Raw genomic sequence first — 23,547 nt, 5'->3', positions numbered from 1 at the left:
GTTGCTGTTCCTTGGAGTGGTTGCACCACTCAAAAATAGAATTACAGATTAGACAAGTGGTATTGTAAGTGATGGCACAAAGAAAGGAGCAGACAAAATTGGAACTTGAACACTGTAAAAAAATAAGCTGACAAATGGCTACTTCTCCTGATTGACTGAAATGTTGTCACCTGTATACATTGTTTGTTATTACAAAACACGTTTTGTTTTTACCAAAATATATCACTTACCCTACCTGTAGTGTAACACTACGCAGTTTGTTTCCGAACAAATGCAGAAAGGCCCACCCTTCCGCATCCAATATCACATACAGACAAGTGCACATAGTTTCCATATCCGCTCTAGTCTACTCTAGATCTAGCCCGGATCAGTAGCGTGCAAAGCAACTCAATCTCAACCCAGTCTGCCATTTTAAATAAACACTAAAAATAGTACAAATGTGAAAGTATAATTAGTATTACTGAAAAGGGGAATATTACTATAAGTAATAAGTTACTTTAGTGACTTTCCAACACTTTTATTTTAACTTCATAAAACCAAACTTGAATGAGGGTGAACCAAATAAAATATAAAATATTTACAGAACACAATAAAAACAACCATTTTACTTGCTGTTAAAACAAAACAAGAGATAGAAAATAAATCACACTCATGTGAAGTGAGTGTGAGTTCAGTGAAGTTCATAGAAAAAACATCTGTCCAGTGGAAATCTCTTCTGTCCAGTAGAATCATCCTTAATTCTACATTTTTATTTTTACTATATTGGGAAAGTTTGTGTGTGTGGGGGGGGGGGGGGGGGGGAGCTGTTATATAATGTATATTAATATTAGCAAAGGAAAAAACTAGCAAAGGAGTAGTACTTATTTTCAACAAAAACAAAACACCCCATGAAGCCTTGAATTGTGGCCTTTTTTTGGTCACATTCCTAAACCAATCAAATTATTGGCTCAGGAATGTGACAAAAACAAAATCCATGAATTCAAGGCTTCATTGTGAGAGTTTGTGACTAAATTATAACTACATTTGGGTCCATTGGAACACAGGTTCATTTTGTCTTACGGTAACTGAAAGGCTTTTGGACGTACAAGGTTATCAGCCGACAGTTTCCCGGCAATCCAGCGTCTTCTTCCGATGTTCCAAGTTTAACCATTTAAACTCCATACATTGTTGAGCGGAGTGCCTCAGGGCTCTATACTAGTCTTTTCTATTTTCGTTCAACAATAAATATTCACTGAAAATGGCTGTTCGCTGTAGATCGGCTATTCACAGGCAACGTGTTCCACAGAATGCCGGGGTTCGAGTGGTTAAAGGTCCCTAAGACACTGTGACGAATAATAAACAATGTGGAAATGCATCACAAATAGTTGACATCAAACTATTAATTCGGTCTCTCGCGGCGAAATCTCAACTAAACTAAACATTGAGTCATTTTATCGTCTACTCAGGCTTTTGTGAACACCCCAGATGATATTCATTTATCAGGCACGCCCCCTATCTATACAAACCCATTGCAACTTCAAACTCCATTTTAACCATGATACTGTAGATTACCTCTACTCTACTACTACTCCTAATACGTGAGGGGGTGCATTTTCCCAAAAGATTAAAAAGAAGAAAGTTATTGAAAATAACACGGCCCCCCTCACGTATTAAGAGGCCGGTATGAGTCACCAGAACCAAGGACAGATGTTTCCGATGAATCTATCATGGTTAAAATTGAGGTTGACGTTACAATGGGTTTGTATAGGAAGGGAGCGTGACTGATACAATTATTATCAAATATCTAAATACTGAATCAAGCAACTTAAAAACTATCCGAGGTGCTCCCCAAAGCCTGAGTAGATGATAAAATGACCCAATTTCTTTGTTTTTTTAAGTGAAATATACCTCACCCACTTTCAGCCGAGTCTTCATATAACTGGTCCTCACTAATGCTCAATAAGATGCCACTATTTCGGTCTCTCATTGGTGGGCTATGGACAGCTCAGAAACTTGCCTACCAGTGACATCACGTTGGGCTAACAGAAACTACAGCCTTTCTCTTCCTCAAAAGTTAACGTCCTGAAATAGAAGTCATAGCTCTTTCATTAATAAAAACAATATATATATTGTCTAAAATTGCCAAACCTGTCTACCGATGATCTCACTAGTAGGCAGGTTTATTTTATTTATGGCTACAGGTTTCTGGTTTCCCTCACTTCATCGTATGACCATAGATAGGGCTATTTTCGGCGGTCCCACCATGAGGGCTAATAAAGCCTGTTTTTAGTTTTTCCAAGAGCAGTCGTTCATATCATTCATATTCATCTGGGACAAACGTTTTCCGTCACCAGTTTCTCCATCCTCTTGATCTTGCGTTTGTTTTTGGGCATGGGCTTGTCGTAGAGGCCGTTCCTCAGCAGATGCTCCTTGCTGTGATGAACCTGAGCTCCGTGCTGCAGCTGGAAGGAGCACAGCGCTCGCAACGGCTTCAATAGAACCTGAGGGAGAAAATATATTAAAATAATCTAATCTATTGAAGAAAAAATAAAATGTAGAAAGCGGTCACTGTCCTAAAGTCGGCACTTCTGTGCCAGCTTCATTCAGCCCAGCTTTGAGTTCAATTTGTTGGTCGTGAAGCCAAGGAAACACTGTTAGAGGCACAAGCCAATTTCCAAATGCTTGTGGCCAGGAGGTGAGCTCCGCAGAGCGGCCAGCAGTTTGCTGTCCGTGTGGACTGGCTGCAGTGTTGTCAGACCTGCTGCTCTCCTTCTCTCCTCTCACACTCGTTCTCAACTTCTCAGCATTAAAACAAATACTGTCTAAAATAATTACAAACCTATACTAGGATACACAAATAAGCAACACATTCACATAAATGTACAAGATACTAGGGGTGCTCCGATCACGTTGTTTGGGGAAGATCTCGATCACCGACTTTTTTTAGCCAAAACACTCTCGATGCGATCGACAACAACGGGAGGTATGATTAATTCTAACGCGACTAGCGACGGGACCGCGATGGGCCATCTAACACATAATCATTTCTTAGAATTGGACGGAATGATTTAGATCAAGAGTTACTCACGTTTTAAGATTTTCGGTCTCGTTGGCTAAAATGGGGGGGAACATTTTCGATGACGTCCCACCGGAAAATAACATTGAATGTTGCACAACAGACGCTCCCAGCCTGTGGAGCGATGCGATCGGTTTTGATATCAATAATCTCCGTCCTTTTTATCAATCTCCGACCTGAGCGCTGGTCGTTACTAATTGATTGAACGGAGAACTCCGTCCTTGCCGCTCAGGGTGTTAACAAGCCACGTTTCTCACACACACACACACACACACACACACACACACACACACACACACACACACACACACACACACACACACACACACACACACACACACACACACACACACACACACACACACACACACACACACACACACACACACACACACACACACACACACACACACACCTCCCAGCAAGGGTTAGTAAGATATGTATCTGCGGTGCGAAGCTCATTTACCGGCCACAAAACATATTCATGTCAAGGACCTCCAATATTTACAAGTGACTTTGGCGTGAGGGAGTATGAATTGACTTTTATAGAGCCTAACTAAAGTCGTCCCCAAGACCTTTACAGAACCCACTTTTTCCGGCAATAAATAGGAGTATGATTCGGCCCTAGGGGTCCCAGACCCCCTGTTGAAAACCCCTGCTCTAGGCAATTTAATGTAGGATTAATATGTCAATGTACCTCTTGGATGTATTGATTGTGTTCTAAGATGGACAGACAGACGGCAGCACACTCCAGTGTGGACAGACACATGTTGGTGGGTTGAGTTCTGATCACATACTGACTGCACACCGCCTTACTGAGCTGCACCTGAAACACAAACATACTGTATTAGCATTTCATTACATTATTATTACACTCGCAAAATATGGCAACATTGTTTTTGGGGCGGTGCCTAACTGCTCCAATGAACACCTGTGTGTGTCTGTCTGTCCCTATGTATGCATGCATGTCCGATTGTCCGTATGTCTACTTGAGTACGGACAGCCATACCTTCAATGGAGCTGTTGAGCTTTACACTGTGCACTTCAACTATTACAATAGTACAGTGTAGTACTGTTGAGCTTCACAGAGTAGTACAGTACAGAGTACACTGCAGCAGTCCCCAACCTTTTTTGGCTGTGCACCCCCTGTTACCTCCTGACCTAGCTGAGGCACCCCCCCAACACTCAGTCTCGTATTTGGCCGAAAATGATAACATTTTAATATGATTATGGAAAATAATCACAGAATGTCACTGCACTGAGACATGCAGCTGCTGTATACTTCCGTATCTGCTCTATACATCTCCTTACAACAGTGTTTTACCAGATTTGCGCACCACAATGGGTGCACGCACCACAAGGGGTGCATGCACCAGTTTGGGAAGCCCTGGAGTACAGTATAGTGCACTGTACAGTACAGTAACTATAACAATACAAGTATAGTTGCACCGCTCAGTTCACATGGATGTGATTCAAAACCAAACCAGTTCGGGGTGACAAAATCACCCAGCTCTATAAATGTTTAGGCTAGCTGATAACTGGAACTTTGTAAAACTCAAATCCAGTTCAATTAAAAAACTCTTTACAAAGATAACATGTTTACACTTGAGATGAACATGAACTCTTACTGACATGAATCTACCTCTCAGTCTACATCTAGTTCTTTCGATAATATACAATGGGTAAATCAAGTACTGAACTCAACCTTATTCCCAGTAAATATTTCCAATGATTTATTTTAACCAGACATTGGTATTAACCACACAAAATTGCTCCTCGCAAGATTACTGACCAGGGAGTCAGAAGGAGAGTCAGAAAGAGTGCTCAAAGATACAAGGACCACTCAGTGAGGGCTCCAGAAAGGCAGCAGGTACAAGTGTTACAGAGAAAACAATAGGCAATGCATGATTCCACACACACAAGACTACATTCCTCAGGAAAAGGCATGTCGAGGCTCGTTTAAAGCTTGCTAAACAGTAGCCTGGCCCAGCCAGCGCAATTTCTCGTATAGAGGGGCGGGTGGCGGGTGGCGGGTGCCGCTGAGATCACGGCGGTGGATCCTATTGGTTCACCGATCTGAGCAAGAAATAAACAGCTTTTTGGTAGAAAGAAAAGTCCAAACTGACAGAGCTTCATTTTTATTTAACCCCGTATGCCCTAATATTTTTGTCATTTTCTTCACCCGACGTCAACACTATAATACCTGTTTAGGTAGGTGTAGGAGGGTGTTCCTCAGGAACATGTCTTTAGCCTGGCTCCAGGTGCCGTCTATGATGATGACGTTGTAATGTGTCCCGCTGGGTTCTGGCTCTTGTGGACCTATGTGGTTGTGGAGCAGCTCCTCCAGGTTCTGGGCGCCGGGGCCTGGGTACAGGATCAACGTTCTGCTGTCCTGACAGACTGCAGCCAGATCTGGATGTCTGAGATGCACAGAGCAAAACAGCCACACTCAGAAAAAAGCTAACTTGGGTGCTAGTTTATGATGTGATTAGAGTTGGAATCCTGAACCGTAGAAAAGAATCAGGTCCAACATTCAGGAACTGGAACAGTTTTGAGAGTGTACAAAGGGAACCATTTGTATTATCAGTATTATTATTGAGAGTGTACAAAGCCTAAATTTGTGGCACTACTGGACCGACAGTCGGGTTGTATAGTTAAGACGTGTGCTCCAGGAAGTGATGTCCAGACTCCAGACACGTGCGTAGAGTTGGTATAATGAGGATTTATTATCTGTCTCTGCAGGCCTAATCACTACAGCATACATATAAATAAATGCAATAAACGTACATGATCCAAACAGCCTCCTAAACACAGTCTGAAAACTGTTTGCCTCTTGTCAGCAACACCTGCTGCATGATTGAGACCTGATTAAATACCAACCTTCACATTGACCACACCCCTCAGTGGACATCATTGGCCACAATTAGGAGACTCAAATGGCGCTTACAGGAACCATTAGCGATTATTAGTATTACCCTTTGCTGAACATCGTATCCAAAAAGTAAATGTAAATTCCCATTGTAGCTGAATCGGAGACACTGGCGGTCGGTCGGTTCCCCCGAGTTGAATTTTTATTTTGCAATCCTGTAGGCGTCTCGGAGACCAAAATAAAGTTTCACAACCAATGATCTATTCAACAACAGATTTTTTGAGTACAGGTGCTTGTGCTTGTGTGTGTGTGTGTGTGTGTGTGTGTGTGTGTGTGTGTGTGCGTGCGTGTGTGTGTATTGTTTTTGTAGACCTAAAAACTAAAAGGATCAAATTAACATTGAGTTTCCCAGACTTCTCAGGTGCCCACTCTTCTGATATCTACAGCTCTAACATCTAACCTCCAGCTCACCTTTCTTCACTGAATCTTCTTCCCACCACAACGTTGCATTTTCCTGGAGGCAGACAGGCAGCGAGCAGAGGAACCGTGCGAAGAACTCTGCTCTCCTGAAAATGCCAGAATAATGAAATGTGCAGCTTTAAGCTTGGCAAATAAATAACTTTTGTATCTTGTGTTTAACATCAGTTAAAAACATGTTGCTCTACATTGCTGACCTTAAATGAGCACATAGCCCGCGGAAGACGTATATTTACATCCTATGATAAATCCAACGCTTCCCTGCTGAATACGTCCTAAGATCTTTATAGTGGTTTATGATAGATCCCGGTCGTAAGCTACATCTGATTATCTCTGGAATGCTAGCGATGTAGTTGGGCGATGACCAGAAAATCAAAATAGCCACGGCCATTGAGTCACGGTCTGTTTACCTTTTCCAGATGCTTTTCCTAATCCCAGATTCCGATTCGAATCAAAATGAGCTTTGTTGGCCTGGGCCGTGGCTCAGCGGTCCAGGCACCTTGGCTGGTAATCCAGTCTGGCAGTGTGCCGCGGGTTCGACTCCCGATCCCGACGGCCTTTACTGCATGTCTTCCCCCCATCTCCCTCCCCATTTCCTGTCAGCCTACTGTCTGTCCCTCCATAAAAATATATAAAATAAAGGCGAAAGCCACAAAAAAAACATTAAAAAAAAAAAGAGCGTTGTTTACGGCCGATCACGGCCCCCTTTGCCGGTCACGATAGATTTAACATAGGCGGTTTTCACTTCCGGTTTACATACCTGGGGTAATTATTTTCGCCTTGAATAAGACACGGCTAAAAGACCTCGGCACAGGCAAATTAATTAATTAATTTATACGAGGCAGTCAATGTGTTAAGTGGTCAGATGGGTGGGCCGTAACTTTTCAAGTGGGCTCTCATCCTGAAAAGATTGAGAGCCACTGCTTTAAAGAATGAAACATGCATCCTCACCTCTGCTGGATGCTGCACTATGTACAGACATGTGGAAACCTCCAACGGATGCACAGGCAGGAAAGGACACAGACACACCTTCTGAGGACGTCTACAGAGAAGGACAAGTTAAAGACATAAAAACCTCAGTTAATATACACATGTGTATTCATTCATTCATACAACTAATGATTATTTCATTTATTTGGATGTTTATCTTTATAGGTAGCATTTTTATAAGGTGGAGTAAAGGTATCGTTTTCTTTAAAAAAAAAAAAAATCACACCCATGTGAACTGAAGTGAGGGGCGCTCTCATCATCATGCATCATCTCATTCCGGCCAATCACAATTTGCGTCCTCACTTTCATCTTCAATGTTTGTGATTACAGTACACAATGTTTGTGTTTACACAAAGCCTCAAAAAAGGGCTACATTTTTCTATAGCATCATTGCTGTAGTGTTTGTTCAGTAACAGGGGTCTCATCTCTCCAACTCTTTAGTAAGGATTCAACAGAAAATAAATGTTCTGTTTACTAAGGTCGTAGGCCTATATGTATCCAATAGGGAGAGATAAGTCATACAGGATACAGGATGGATAAACAGTAGGTCGCTCCACACCAGACTTGTTCAGATTACTTCCTGCTACTTCCAACTAGTCAGGGGATACAGTAGGCTATTAATAATCTGGGAATCAAATTCTTACCAATACATTTCTTCACCAATGTGTTTGTAAGGGTGTCTAGTAAAACATCTCATAAGATTGAAATTCAGTTTCCCTAGAAGAATCTGTGACAACTGAGGAAAGTTGGGGTACCAAACCTGGCCTTCATGATTCAGAATCTATTAAGCATTTGTTTTGCACAAAAAACGCCATAGCCACTCAACTCACTCACGATATTGGTTCACTATACGATAGGCCTATGTCACACTATTTTTCTATAGTACAAAAATCTGTTCTATGTTTCTACTAATCTACTATTCATAACGCGTCGCGGATGATCTGATATTTTATTCTCAACTCACCGGCATCGTAAACAGGTCGGCCGTCTCTCACAAACTTCCACAGGCAGCGCGGCCAGATCTCCAAACGCGTCTGTTTCCGTTTCTTCTTCTTCACAGGACGAATGTCCACCATTTAGATCTTCATGTTCATCCAGAGAAACCAACAAAGTCGTATTGTTCATATTAATATCGCCATTCAAGTCAGAAGGCTCCTTTTCCATCATAAAATACCGTCCACGGGTCGTGTTGACAAGCGACGGGAAACCATTAACAGCGGTCTTCTTCTTCTTCGTGGGGTTTTATGGCGGTTGGCATCCAAATAGTTGCATTACCGCCCCCTTCTGTTACTCTCACTTTTCTTCTTTACAGTCTATCCCATAAACCAGTTTCTTTAATAAATCTGATCACCGTGCCTCTCCCTGTGTTATCCTCTGCTGCACCAATTCACTTATTGTCTCCACCAGGCCGAAGGCATGGGGAGAGAGTATTCGGCCTGGTGGAGAGAGTATGTTTTGCACTCCGTCCGTGTGTCCGTCCGTCTGTCCGTCCTTCCGTCCGTCCGTTACCAGCTAATCTCCGGCACCGTTAACCCGGTCGATGCCAAACTTTGCACACACACTCCCTGGATGCCAATGATGAACCTCTGCCCCACATTTTCCAGAACGGCCTGTTATAGCGCCACCATGAGGCAGCTTTTCACATTTTTTACCTAAAACTGCACCGATCTGCGTGAAACGTTGCATGCACACTCCCTAGAGGCCAAGGACAAATCTTTGACCTGCATTTTCCGCATCTGCCTTTTATAGCGCCACCAGGAGGCCGACTTTTGTAAAACACATTTTTGATATTACTCCTCCAGATTCTGTCCAAAAATCTCACAAATCGTTACACAGTATCTCTATGGTCATGTGCTCAAGTCGGATCTGTCCGATATTTCATATTCCATCCTAATTGGCTATAATTGGCTTTCACAGTTTGCAAGATTGCCCCGTTTTGAACAAAAGCCTCAAATCATGAACGCAGCATGCAATTTACGTGAAATCTTTCACACATTTTCTTACTAGGCTGAGGAATATATCCCACCCTTTTCACATTGGCCTGTTATAGCGCCACCAACAGGTTGATTTTTGCAAAACACATTTTTGGAACAAAATGCCTCAAATATTCCAATTGGCGTCACCAGGCACTCTGCATTTCCTCAACAAAATGAAGAAAATTGTTGCAAAAAAACTAACAAACAAAAAAACATGTTTATATTACTCCTAAACATTTTGCCAAACATCTCACACAGTCCTATCCTCCTGGTGGAGACATGTGCCCAGAAGGGCACTTTTTCTATAGTTAAAAGTGATTTCTTCAACTCCCACTCCCCTCAGCTCTTCAACCATACTCTCTCTTTCTCTCCGATACATTAACAGCAGTCCCCCAAAAAAAGCTCTACTTACTACTGTACTGGATACGGAAACGGTTTTCGTACGGTATAGTCAGGCCGCCTTAGAGTATATGTAGCGGATACGGTAGGCGGGCTGTAGACGGGAGATGAGCACTGAGTTGCAAATAGAAACCAGGCAATTCCCACAGTAAAGCCCGGTATCGCGAGCACACAGAGAGCTAGAGTGATTGATTAGAACTTAGACTGTAATGAAGTGCTATATATTTATTCGTTCATGTATATTTCCCTCCGCGGTGGAAAGTCTGGTAGTGTGAGGTCATAGATAGAGCTATAACGGCGTCGGTGTGTGAGGTTACTATTAGGCTATGCCAAGGCTAGCCTAGTTGTCGTAACTTTGGTTGAAATATACTGTAATTCTCCAATCTGTTTAATAAATACTTCATGAATCAATCATGAACAATCCGTTCTATCCATTCTATTTCTATGTGTCTCTTGTTTGGCTTGTACGGCTAAGTTAAATGTACACAATCAGCTCTCTGCTGCCCTCTTTTGTTGTGGAGAAAGAAAGTGATTGTTTTCATAGAAAGGTCAACAAATGTACAGTGTATAGTTCTTCCTCTGTCTTGCAGTGCCACGTGTTGTGAGCTTGTAAAATCCTCTTCCTCTGCTCAGCAGAAAATAACTTGTCGGTCTGCTATTTTCTGCTAAAGCTTGCCTTTCCCCACAATATGGATGCTAATATTGGCGTGAGAAGGCGAGGGGGCCTTCGTCCTCTCTGTCTACTCTAGATATAGGCCTACAGAATATTTGTGGTTAAAGGAATAGTTCAGCCCCAAAATAACTTTTTTCCCCCCCAACGATTTCACTAAGGAGACTAATTTGTGTCTCCATATAGGGAAGTAAGGGCACCACTGCTGGTCATCAAATTATTGGCTTAGGAATGTGACAAAAACAAAACAAATCCATGAATTTTAAGTCTCCATGGAGACAGGAATTAGTTATTTTTTAGCTGCCCGGATTATGAGTTAATGCGATTTGCACATTGAGTCAATTCAGATACTGCCAGGTAAGCAAACACAAATAGTTATTACAGGCTACCTTATACATTATATAAAGTGATGGTGTATTTACACACTACTAGAAAGGGGGATCAAACCAACTTGTAATTTATATATTTTACACATATTTCACACATAATTTATCACATTATTGTATGAAAAACTGGGCTGGCCTCTCGCCACTCAGAGAACAACATTGTGTTTTATTTATGTGGCCATACATACACAATTTCACACACTGTGTGGCAAGCTTCTCATTGTAGGCTATTTATCTTCATTTTTAAATCCAATTCCGGATATCTAAAGCACTCACAAACACATATTACACTTGACACTCAATGAAAGACTACTTTCATCTTTTAAGCCCCAGATAAATGGAATAAACTCCAGAACTCTCTGAAACTGGATAAACTGACTAAACATTTAAGGCATTACTTGAGGATACATTACCTGCTTTGTGTAGCCCGCCCTGTGTATTGCGTTATGGTATTTGCATGATGTTCTTTTTATATTGCTCAATATTGCACCTTATTGGCCTGGGCCGTGGCTCAGCGGTCCAGGCACCTTGGCTGGTAATCCAGTCTGGCAGTGTGCCGCGGGTTCGACTCCCGATCCCGACAGCCTTCACCGCATGTCACCCCCCCCCCCCCCCCCATCTCTCCCCATTTCCTGTCAGCCTACTGTCTATCCCTCCATAAAAATATATAAAATAAAGGCGAAAGCCACAAAAAACACAATAAAAATATATATATTGCACCTTATTTAAAATTGTTGGTTTTTTTGTATGTTGTGATCATGTTATACTGATGCAGGCATCCTTGCAAAAGAGAGCATGCTTTCAATGGTCTCCCATAATTAAATATAGGTCAATAAAAATAGGCAATTTATCTTATACAGTACATAACACACTTGGACATACATTTTTGCACATATCTTGTTGGTTCTTTTTTATCGTGTTTAGTCTCACTCTCAAGATAGAGAATGGGATTGGCAGTGTTGGGCAGTAACTATTTACTACTGTAATATTACTCTCCCCTGTAACAAGTAGTGTAACATATTACAATTCCTAATACAGAAATATTAGTTATTCTTTATTATTATTATTTTCTTACACTGGAAGAAATAAGAAAAAAGGCCCTCTTGCAAAATTATTTGGTAGCAAAATATTAACATAACGTATATTATAATGTAACCTGTTGCTCTTAAAATTACCTTCTGGCCTGGGCTGTGACTCAGTGGTCCAGGCACCCTGGCTGGTAATCCAGTCTGGCAGTGTGCCGCCGATCCCGACGGCCTTTACTGCATGTAATGTCACCCCCCCCCCCCCCCCCCCCCCCCGACGGCCTTTACTGCATGTCACCCCCCCCCCCCCATCTCTCCCCATTCCCTGTCAGCCTACTGTCTTTCCCTCCATAAGAAGTATTTTTAAAAAAGGCGAAAGCCACACAAAAAAGTAATTAGGCCCTACCTTCAAGTCTATACTTCCTTACTAACTTCACAAGTGTTACCAATGACACTAATGATCCACAGCACAGTGGACCCAAACTTTTGAATCAAGGACCCCATAATTTTGAGTTCCAGGCATTTGTACACTCTCAGAGTTAAACACCCGTTAAGGATTTGGAACCCTCTGGCCTAAAGGAACCATGAGGGTCCCTGGGACCCACATTGAGACCCACTGGGGCGACTGTGGCTCAAGAGGTAGAGTCCAATGATCCATGGGTCGGCGGTTCGAATCCTGGCTCCTCCTGTCTACATGTCAAAGTGTCCTTGGGCAAGACACTGAACACCAAATTGCTCCCGATGTGCTGGTTGGTACCTTGCATGGCTTCCGCCGCAATCGGTGTATGAATGTGTGTGTGAATGGGTGAATGTAATGCACAATCTATGTAAAGCGCCTTGGTTAAATGGCGCTATATAAATGCACCATTTACCATTTACCACTGGTGTAGCGGTGAGCTGACATGCACACGATAGCAGCATTCATTATAATCTTTGGTAACACCTGTGAAGGAAGCAACGTATATTACTCTTCTTGGGTAGCTTATACCCAACACTGGGGATGGGCAGTATAGACTGCTGGTTAAGAGATGGTGTCAGGTTTAGAAGGTTATTTATAAACTGCAGATCAACAGATTAAACAGTAACGTCACAAACTGCAACAAACATTTGCTCCTGGTTCACACAGCAGTAAACTTGTCTTTATTGCTCTATAGTCTACTCACACTTATGACTGAGTGCACGTCCAAGGGTTCCCAAACCTTTCAGGCCACAACACTTGGAATTGTAGGCATGACATTTAGTTTGACTCGGTTCCACAGATACATATTTTGAAAATAGCTTAAGATCAGCTATTTTCACAATATTTGCCTTGATCTTTCGTACTTAATATTTGACAATGTGGTCAATTTGGTGTTAAAAAGCTCTTAACAGTCATATTGTAACTGTAGAAACGTGCAGATAGTACCTGGCCTGTATACATTTACACTGTATGTTGGTTTGGTTACTGTTAAAGTGGGGAAAACTAATCATCTGGGGAATCATCTGTAGGCCTATAGTATTTTTTGAACAGCGTGTGTCTGTTTAGGGTCCCTATTTCTGTCTGTTTAGAGTTTAGGGTCCCTATGTCTGTCTTTTTAGAGTACCAACAGGTGACAAAGTGGCGCTGTTGAGCTTCACACTGTGCACAGGTGCATGATGGGAAGCTGAGTTTTTAGCAGCCATTACGTGATTTGGGGTGACTGTACAGTACAGTCACAGTACTGTACAGGCGTGTCACTGGAACCGGGCCGGTCCTCTGGGCGTAATGGAGTGCTAACCACTCCATTACCATCGCAATACCGTTCGATGGCACTGTTGAGCAGCGTCACACGCGCGCGCGCGCGCGCGCACACGCACACACACACACACACACACACACACACACACACACACACACACACACACACACACACACACACACACACACACACACACACACACACACACACACACACACGCCAGGGAGGAGGGCTTGTGCTTGTACAGTACAGTACAGTACAGTACAGTACAGTACAGTACAGTACAGTACAGTACAGTACAGTACAGTACAGTACAGTACAGTACAGTACAGTACAGTACAGTACAGCACCACTCAGTTCAGACGGGTCTGATTTTTTTAAACACAATGGCATTCATCAACACTTGGAAGTGAATTAAAGCAGAGAAACAGAAATGTTTAGAAGAGATCATAGAAGAGTATACAGAACATATATAACAGTCTTATATTTGTATGTCTTGGTTCTGATTAATTGAAAATGGTGGACCCTGATTTAAACAAGTGTAATGCTTTACCAGTGTGTCTTCCACAGTAACAGTTTTTGTATTGAGTTGTACTTTCATTTGAAATGTACCCATTCTATAAATACTTCAATCAATCAATCAATCAATAGAACAGTCACTTATAGAACAGTCACTCTTTTAGCATGAATGTAAAACGTACGCGCAAGTCACGTTTTTCACTTCAAACATCCATATAGCAGACATCTATACCCACATCAAAGCTATACCGTTGCTGTCAGGCGGAAATCTCCAGATTTTCTTCTTTTCCCCCCATAATTTAATGCCAATTACTTTGCTCTACAAGAGTGTTGTAGTAGAAGAAATAGCGGATCTACGAGCCCACTTGTTTTTGCTATTTTGAAAGCATTCTGAAAGTGAAAGTGGTTAAGTGTGTCTGGGTTTTATAAAGAAGACTGAACCAATGAAACTTATTAAAACGAGCTTGTGTCAGAAATAATACAAAAAATTCCACCACAGCAGTGGCTCCATTGAAACACTCACATGCATACACACACACAAAATAAATACATAGTTTTTCCCATGAAAAGTAAGGATTTTGGACTTACAAGGTTTCCACTCGACAGCGCCGATAATGTTCTCTGACTGTCTTTCCTAACAGCTACAGTATGACACAGCGTCCCGCCTGCGTAGCGGGTTCAGTCACTGCAGCAGGGGGGCTGCAGCGCCTCGCCTCTTCTGTAGATAACATAGCTTCCGTTACTTCAGGCCTCTCCACTTCTTCAACCCTTGTCTGAGCTGAATCTACCATTGTGATGTCCGCCACTTCATGTCCACTTAGTTCTTTAGCAGTTTGAGTGTCACTCATTTTCACTGCCATCGTTTCCCTGTCCTTCCACTCAAACGTTTGACTGTCACTGTCCGCAGCTTCTGCTGGTGCTTCTGTACTCGGGGCTGGTGGAGCATCTTCAGCTTGAGGAATGCTGGAAGAGTCCCGTTGCTTTAAATCTTCTCCATCGTCTCCTTCATCAGCCGTCTCCACTGGCGACGCCATTTCTTTCTCCTCCTCTCTTTGCTCTTTGCCACCGACCGCTTCTCCTTCGTCCACAACCTCCACTGGCATCAGAGGTGTGAGGTCCAGAGTTGTCTTGGGAGCTGAATCTGCCTTTTTCCTTGGAGGAGCAACCGGCTTGGGCGCTTCCAATGCGAACGCATCAACCCCTGGCACCTTATCGTTAGTCATGTCATCGTCCAAGTAAAACTCACCGTAGTCTGTCTGTCCCACGGTTTTGTTCTCCGTGGGCTGATTTGTTGCAAATGTAATCTGTGGTGGTTTTTGTGTCGTTTGTGAGGCTTTTGTCTTGCGTTTGGCTTTGCTCTTTGTGTTTGACGTTGCGTCGTTCTCATCTTGTCGCGACTGAGGAAAAGGTTCAATGTCGCATGGAGAAGAATTGTCACTCGCACGAAAGAAGTCTGTGACTTCGTCCACGGTGTGAAAGGTGTCACTTAATTCGGATTCATCAAAATTATACGAGTCCTGGGATAGCATTCGGACTCTTTCCTCTTTGCTGTTGTCTTGGGCGACGGCTTCCATCTCTAGCATGGGAGCGTCCTCATCTTCAAGTGCGGAGGTCTCGTCCTTCAGGACGTACATCTCCAGGTAGCCCCTGGCCTCCCGGTCAGAATGCCGACTATGAAAGGACTTCTCCGAGGTCAAACTCTCTGTGTCCTCCTCCTTGTTCCTGCTCCCTATGGCCTCTTCGTACAGGTCCGTGTACATGAAAGCCATGGCTTTGGGCTCCTCCAGCAGGATTTGGTCGATAATCTTGGCCGGGCCTTCGGGTAAAAATATAGGCGTGAGAATGTCCTCCTGGCTGCCGAACAGAGCCGAGCCACTCGACTTCAAAGACAACCGAAGGCAAGAGAACCGTCTTCTCTTGCCTTCGTCCTCTCTGTACAGAGGACTTTGTATAGCATCTGTGCTGCCGTAAAACACATCGTCCAGATGTTCACTGGCGAGTTCATCCCCAGGGAGGAGTTCTGACGTTCCCGCTTCTACAGCCGATTTCTGAGGCGTTTTGCTGTCTTTGCGAAGGTCCGTTTCATCAGAACCTTTAAATATAAGATAAGATCGAATGAGACCTTAATTTGTTTATCCCGTGAGGGAAATTCAGTTGCCAAAGGCAACACAGCAGTTGTAGATACAGTTACCGGACAATAAAATGCCTTCATCAGATCAGTGGGGTCCAGGGACTCTAATGGTTCCTTGAGGGGGTTCTAAATTGACCCATATATGTCTATAACTCTGACAGTATACACATGGAACCACACAGAACCATTTGGTTCCATGTGTAGAGTAGACTGTCAGAGTTAAGGGGGGTCATTCAAATGTAAAGGTTTAGAACCACTGCCTTCATCACACTCGGAGAAACACCAACAATAATGAACAAAAGATACAACTCTAATGGACAGTGGTGGACAGTATCTAGCGGCACAGTATATGTATTTCATAAAACGATTCCCCCCCCCCTTTTTTTTAAGCTCATGACTTTCACTCTGCTACATTTAAAATAGAAATATTGTACTTTTGACTCCACTACATTTATAGGAAGTGAATATATTATGAATCAACTACTTTAGCCAAATCAAATATAGGCCTAGTGAAAATAGCCAATATTCAACTTTACTTGACTATTTCCAATTTCCAGTACTTTTACTTGTACTCCACTACATCTCAGAGGTAAATATTGTACTTTAGTTACGATTATTATTAAAAAACATACATTAAACCACTTCAGTCCTTGACCCCATTTTGGTCATTTGAAAATAGCCGATCTACAAGCTTCCAATGCGTCGCGATGCGATGCATTGTGAGCTTGTAGATCGGCTAGATTTCAAAACATCTTTTTACACACTTTGAACTTGTGAAATGGGACATTCTGCAATATGAGTACTTTTACTTTTAGTACATTAACTAGATTTTGATGCAGATACTTTTGTACTTTTATTCCAGTACATTTTGAATACAGCACTTCTACTTCTATTGATACTTTACTTAAGTAAAACATTTGAGTATAGGCTACTTTTTCAGACCACTGTCGAGTGCCTCATTCTACCTTGACTGTCAGTTGCCTCCAGGCTCCGCTGCTCCTCTGCTCCCTCAGCGACCACGGCGGGGCTGCCCGGAGCCTGGCCATCGATCAGGGTGAACTTCTCAAAGTAGTCCACGTTGCCCGCTGCTTTTATGCCAGAAGGCGGGGGTCTAGTGGTGGGAAGTAACCAAGTATACATGTACAATTTTGAGGTATTTGTACTTTACTTACTTTCCAATACTTTTACTTCTACTACATTTCAAGTATTGTACTTTTATTCCACTACAATTATTTGAGAACTTAGTTACTATAGTTACTTTGATTATTATTACAAAACATAGGCTACATTAAACACTTCAGCTCTATATAGGCCTACATTTCATATTTCATTTATATTCAAAATATTTGTATAGTATTCATTTGAAAACTTGAAATGCGACATTCTGCATAGTGAGTACTCTCTACTGTTGGTATACTTTAAGTACACTTTGATGCCTATACCTTTTTACTTTTACTCAAGTACATTTTAAATTCCAGACTTTTACTTGTAACGGAGTATGTCTTCATTGCAGTATTGATATATTTCTAACCTTGACACGGGAGCTCCTGGGGGATCCATCATGTTCTGACCCATCATGCCTCCACGTGACAATGTCACGCTCCCACGCGTCTGTGCGGCCGGCGGTACCTCGTTGAATGGCTCAAACACATCGTCGTATTCCTCATTGGTTTTAGTGGCAGGGGTCTCCTCCAGATAAGACAGGTTGTCCACCATCACTGTGCTCTCCTCCTCGTCCACAGAAGCTAAATTGGATTCGGAGGGAACCATGATGTTTAAGATCTCGGAGCCTTCGGAAACCAAACGGAATAAGCGTTGATCTTTATCTTCCATGCGATCTGCTGCTTCATCTTGTTCTCCGCCTCCTTCAAGCTTCACGTTGGGCAGTGAGACCTACAATAACATAACATAAAACATAAGACCATAAGACCTTTATTTAACCCGCAAGTGAAAATTCTGTCGCCAAAGGCAGCACAGCAGTTAACCAACTTAACGCTCTAGACTCAGGAAATTGGACATAAGTTGGCTCTGTACTTGGACCACTTTTTTCTTTGCCAGTACAGTGGATAACAGCAGGGAAAACAGTGTCACACTCAAAAGAAACACCATCAGTAAATTAACATATGCAGCATCCTATATTACAATTGAAAACATGTGCCCAAAAGCACGCACAGGAACAAAAGGCACCAGCTACTACGTCACTGACACGCTGCAACACGCTGCAACACACACTGCAACAACACACTAACACGTCACACACTTACCCTCCGCGTCGTTGGTTCCCTATCTCCTCATGTCGCGCCGCACGGCCACAATCGACACCAGCCGCGTAAAAATTGTCATCGCACTGCCACTAAAGCCGGCTCCCGTCCACACTCGCAAACAATATCAATATCAATAATAAACAAAAACACGCCACAAGCACCGACACCCCCGCCTAATTTGTTGCCACGTCTATGAAAACAAGCACAGAAAAAATGCCATTCAACACGCTACTTACACACACTACCACTCGCTTACAATACGCGGACCTGGCAACACTACATTCTCTCTCCCATTTGCTCAGAGCCCACCACGTGACCCACACAGGGAGGGAGACGATTGCGTGATGCTTCTATGTACAGGATTCTATAGGTCACCACTTTTGGTGTGACACACATACGGCTTCTGTTTACTAATATGCGTTGTCAACACGTGCTGAGTTGACAAACATTGACCGACTTCGGAGAAGACTGATAGTTTCTCCTTTACTACTTAGGCTGTGGAAGTATTCACACTAGGCAACTTTTGCATTTATTGGCATTGCCAATTTGGGGAGAACAGGAGGACGAGGAGGTGATCAAGCTCCACAACACCACATTGGTAGGTAGCCTCAAGGCTGCATTTATTTGCCTTCTTTTTCCTCTCGAGGCTGCATGGGATGATGTGAACCCCTCCAGCAGGCTAGGGAGCACCGCTCCGGTTAGCGGAAAATGACCGCGGGGTGCGGGTTGCCAGGTTTTTTTATAAGTAAAGTATTTACATTCAATTAAAAAAACATATATATATAATACATTTTAATTTACGTCATATTTAGCGGCATTTCGACCTAATTTCTCTGTTCTTTGTCAATGGCAAATATTGAGACGTGTGGGGACTAAAGCTGTATATAGGAGGGCCCTCAAACACATTAGTTCATAACTTTTCATCGTGCTCCTAAAAAAAAAAGTGGCATTGACAATTTGGGGAGAAAAGGAGGACGAGGAGGTGATCAAGCTCCACAACACCACATTGGGAGGTAGCCTCAAGGCTGCATTTATTTGCCTTCTTTTTCCTCTCGAGGCTGCATGGGATGATGTGAACCCCTCCAGCAGGCTAGGGAGCACCGCTCCGGTTAGCGGAAAATGACCGCGGGGTGCGGGTTGCCAGGTTTTTTTATAAGTAAAGTATTTACATTCAATTAAAAAAACATATATATATAATACATTTTAATTTACGTCATATTTAGCGGCATTTCGACCTAATTTCTCTGTTCTTTGTCAATGGCAAATATTGAGACGTGTGGGGACTAAAGCTGTATATAGGAGGGCCCTCAAACACATTATTTCATAACTTTTCATCGTGCTCCTAAAAAAAAATGTGTGCTACTAGCCGCAATTACATACACAGTTAAAATAATAAGAAATTTGCGCCAACGACTGCGTCGACACCTGGCGTGGAACAAACGGGACGAACCGAGGCGCATATATGGATAACAACACTACACGCGCGCTGCAACACAAAACAGCTGCATACAACGCGTGTCACTGTGCACTTCTGTATCTGTGGACTTCTGTATCGCAACGCGGGCCAACGCAACTCTGGGATGAGCGGGCCGAAGGCCCGCGAAATTCTAGTAGTATACAACACTAAACACCCTCAGCAGTGCTTGCATAATTCAGGACAGAAGAAATACAAGAGAACACACTGTAAGCATGTCAGCTAGTGTCACACGTGCTGACCAGCTGCCCCATATACTGGCCACCAAATGGTGATCGAGGCTTAATTGACCTAGACAATGACACACTGGACTGGCTTGCTGTAACGGAGCTGAAGGTCTAAGGACATATGAGAGAAGAAGAAGAAGAAGCTAGTGTCCATATACTGTACTGAACTGTTTCCAAGCAATTAGTCTATTGAACAATGATGGACCAGTGTGTGCCTCCTTATACATATGCATAGCTAGCGGCACAAAGGACTATTGGTTGGGGAAGATGAATCTATCATGACTGTTGTTTTACATGGACCCTAAAAATTCCACTTCTATCCAGAATGACAGCTCAATAAATCAATTGGAAGAGAATATTCCTTTCTGGTCTGATCATAAGGAATCTTCATTCAAGTTGAGAGAGGGTGGTATAAACTTTTGATATTCAGATCATCAAGAAAATGTCAGCATGTAAATGTATTCTGATGGTTTTCTCTGGTTGGTTGGTCTCTGGTTGGGAAATTTACACAACATTAATATTCTGATTAAATGCTTTGAGGCATGTAAACGAGGTTTGCTTTTATTTAGGGTGCATGTAAACAGTTCAGTTGGAATATCTGACCGAAATGATTTAATTCTGAACGAATAAATATTGTCCATGTAAACATAGTCAATGCCAGTATACCTCCACCAACTCTGGCCTCCCGGAAACTCCATCCACATCTTCGGGAATCACTTCTTTCTTTGGACTGGCTCTGGACTTCTTCCTCCTGAAGATCTGTTCCTCGTCCATGACAAAGATAATCCTGCCGGCCAGACCGGACCCTGGCGTGGCGGCTCGTACGGGGGTAAATTCTAAGGCACATTTATAATGTGTTTTATAAAGCATATTTAAAAACAATTTTCATTGTACCAAAGTGCCATACTGAACATTTCATCAACACAACAAATACAGACAGTATAAGAGCACATATAAGCATACTAAAGTTACCATAAAAACAATGGAGTAAAAGCATATCAGGAGTGGTGGAGCATTAATTTCAAACGCTTGCGAGTAAAACCATGTTTTTAGCCTGGATTTAAAAGCTTATATTGGGAAGATATTCTGGTTTGAGGGTTCCGACCTGATGACTACAAAAGATAAGATATCATCCGCTCCCGAACGGGATCACACGGCAATTTAGTAACACAGACCCAGGCTTTCCTCCGAGGTGGAAAGCCTGGTGACGTGAGGTTAGTGGGGGGGGTTAATTTACCAGGTCCAGGTTCTGCAGCCCAGGGCGTGGCAGAGCGACTGGCGCCGGTGGTTTCCCACTCGATGCCGCTGTCCTCACCCTGCACCGTCACCATGGAGAAGGACGGGTCCATCATGAGACACTGCATCTTGGGCCGGACGCCCTCGTCATGGACCGCCTCACGTAAACTGGACACAAACAAGCAAACAAACAAACAAACAAACAGTGGAAAAAGTACTCAAAGTATTTAAGTAATATAGCATCAATACTGTAATTTAGAAATACTCAGTTGCAGGTAAAAGTCCGGAATTCTAATTGTAATTGAGTATAAATACAAAAGTATTAGCGTCAAAGTGTACATAAAGTACCAAAAGTAAAAGTATTTGTCTTCATACAGAATGTCTCATTTCAAGTTTTCATAATGGGAAGAACACAGCGATCAAAAATGTCAAAGGTCAAACCATGTGACTCCCATTGGATATGCATTGTGGCGGCCATTAAACACAGACAAGATGTGTGTATGGGGATTAGAAATGTAGATCTGCTATTTTCAATAACATCTTTGAATTGTTTGAGGATAGACTAGAAGTATGTCGAAAAATGTTTGTCGACTACCTTTTGTCACTGATGAAAACTAAATAAGAACTAGATAAAACTAAGCTATGATAACTGAAACTATAAGACTAAATATATTGACAATTTCATCAACAAATAAAAACTAGTCATTTGGTTGCACTCAGGTGTTGTGCTCTGAAAATAGCCTGATCTACAAGCTCACAACGCGCCGACTAAAATCTTATGAGATTTAGTCGACTAAACCTAGTCCTAGACACACAACATTCCACATGACTAAATTAAATGACTAAATTACATTTTATTCAAAAGAGTATGACTAAAAACTAAAACCAAATTTGCTGTCAAAATCAATATATATTTTTTAAAGCATACATACTTTTGAATACTAGTAAAAGCAAGTACACCAGTAGATTAACTCAAGTACAAATTGGACAATGCAACTTTCACTTGTAGTTGAGGAGTACTTGACCAGGAGTATATACTTTGACTCAAGTGCTGGGGTTGAGAACACTTGTCCACCACTGCTTATTGTCCAACCCCTATTTACTAATGTCATAACAAATAGAAAAAATAGCATATCTACAAGCAACATGTTGTGATGCGACGCATTGTGAGCTTGTAGATCTGACATTTGTGTAATTATTGAATAAATAGAAAAGAACAGAATTATTTTGGGAAAAAAATGTAAGCCAAAAATTGGGCCACGTGAATATGAATAAAAGGGCAAGCCGTGCATGCATCTTGTACCTGTTGCGAAGGTCCTCCACTTCGTCGCTGACAGCAGGCTCCTCTAACTCGGTCATTTCTTCACACGTCAACATGGTCATGTGTGTGTCTGCGTGTTCTGACCTCCTAAACTCTTCAGACATTAACGTGTCCATTGTTGTCCAGCCTTGATGGAAACGTGCAGAAGGATCCTCTCGGACCAGCTCAGCCCTGCTTCAGTGCAGTGGGTCGATGATCACATTCTGAGTTCAGTTCCACTCAGGTTGAGATTGCATTTCATGCTCAGCAGGGTTAATCTGTAAATAGAACAGTGGTGGCCAGTAAGTGCATGTACTTATGTATCCTACTAGAGTAAAAATGTGAGGTACTTTTACTTTACTTAATTCCATTCATCTATGCTGTATATCTTTTCCACTGCATCTCAGAAATGTTGTATGTTTTTACTCCACTACAATTATTTGACAGCTATAGTTACGACTTACGAGTGACTTTTACATCATTATTACAAAACTAGACCTTTTCCCTGTCGGTCACCGCCCTACGAACGATGCAAGTTGGGGTCCTAGACAATACCCGTTGTCATAGCACCCGTTTTTAAGGTCTGCCTGTGTCCCTTTTGTGCCCATATAATGGAGATCTCTGTATCTGTCTGTCTGCCTACTGTATGTCTGAAGAGTGCAAATTGACAAGTGGAATGGTTAAGTAATCAAATGGCAGGTGTGGGGTTGCCATGGAAAACAATTGGCTAAAGCAGAGGCTGGGAATTCTACAGGTGAGGGTGAGACTGTACACACACACAATATTTTATACATGAGCTATTTGAAAATAGCCGATCTAAGAGCTTGTAAA

The 23,547-nt window shown here is 42.5% G+C and overlaps 2 protein-coding genes across 2 annotated transcripts; both read right to left on the bottom strand.

Moving 5' to 3' along the window:
* Window positions 1-496: 496 nt before the first annotated feature.
* dtwd2 (DTW domain containing 2) lies at window positions 497-8,601 on the bottom strand. The gene is made up of 6 exons (XM_079524220.1): window positions 8,356-8,601; window positions 7,353-7,443; window positions 6,396-6,490; window positions 5,259-5,475; window positions 3,753-3,881; window positions 497-2,480 (listed from the first exon to the last, which is right to left on the bottom strand). Exons 1-6 carry the CDS (start codon window positions 8,556-8,558, stop codon window positions 2,304-2,306), a joined length of 912 nt encoding a protein of 303 aa, XP_079380346.1. The 5' UTR covers window positions 8,559-8,601; the 3' UTR covers window positions 497-2,303.
* Window positions 8,602-13,623: 5,022 nt separating this feature from the next.
* On the bottom strand, window positions 13,624-22,960 carry LOC306939774 (uncharacterized protein). The gene is made up of 7 exons (XM_079524465.1): window positions 22,720-22,960; window positions 21,418-21,584; window positions 20,847-21,016; window positions 17,747-18,108; window positions 17,181-17,326; window positions 14,317-16,176; window positions 13,624-14,239 (listed from the first exon to the last, which is right to left on the bottom strand). The coding sequence occupies exons 1-6, from the start codon at window positions 22,851-22,853 to the stop codon at window positions 14,726-14,728; spliced, it is 2,430 nt and encodes an 809-aa protein (XP_079380591.1). The 5' UTR covers window positions 22,854-22,960; the 3' UTR covers window positions 13,624-14,239; window positions 14,317-14,725.
* Between the last annotated feature and the right edge of the window lie 587 nt (window positions 22,961-23,547).

This window comes from Electrona antarctica (assembly GCF_951216825.1).
Source record: "Electrona antarctica genome assembly, chromosome: 16".
NCBI lineage: Eukaryota > Metazoa > Chordata > Actinopteri > Myctophiformes > Myctophidae > Electrona > Electrona antarctica.
Note: the sequence above shows the minus strand (reverse complement) of the source record. Positions and strands in the feature narration are given on the sequence as shown.

Excerpts from the sequence above, each read along its gene's own strand:
- LOC306939774 (XM_079524465.1), bottom strand. The coding sequence starts at position 22,853 with ATGGACACGTTAATGTCTGAAGAGTTTAGGAGGTCAGAACACGCAGAC. Across the intron at positions 21,585-22,719 it reads GTGGAGGACCTTCGCAACAG|TTTACGTGAGGCGGTCCATG; the intron begins GTACAAGATGCA and ends GTTTGTGTCCAG. Across the intron at positions 21,017-21,417 it reads GGCTGCAGAACCTGGACCTG|AATTTACCCCCGTACGAGCC; the intron begins GTAAATTAACCC and ends AATGTGCCTTAG.
- dtwd2 (XM_079524220.1), bottom strand. The coding sequence starts at position 8,558 with ATGATGGAAAAGGAGCCTTCTGACTTGAATGGCGATATTAATATGAAC. Across the intron at positions 6,491-7,352 it reads TAGTGCAGCATCCAGCAGAG|GAGAGCAGAGTTCTTCGCAC; the intron begins GTGAGGATGCAT and ends TGGCATTTTCAG. Across the intron at positions 5,476-6,395 it reads AGAAGATTCAGTGAAGAAAG|ACATCCAGATCTGGCTGCAG; the intron begins GTGAGCTGGAGG and ends TGTGCATCTCAG.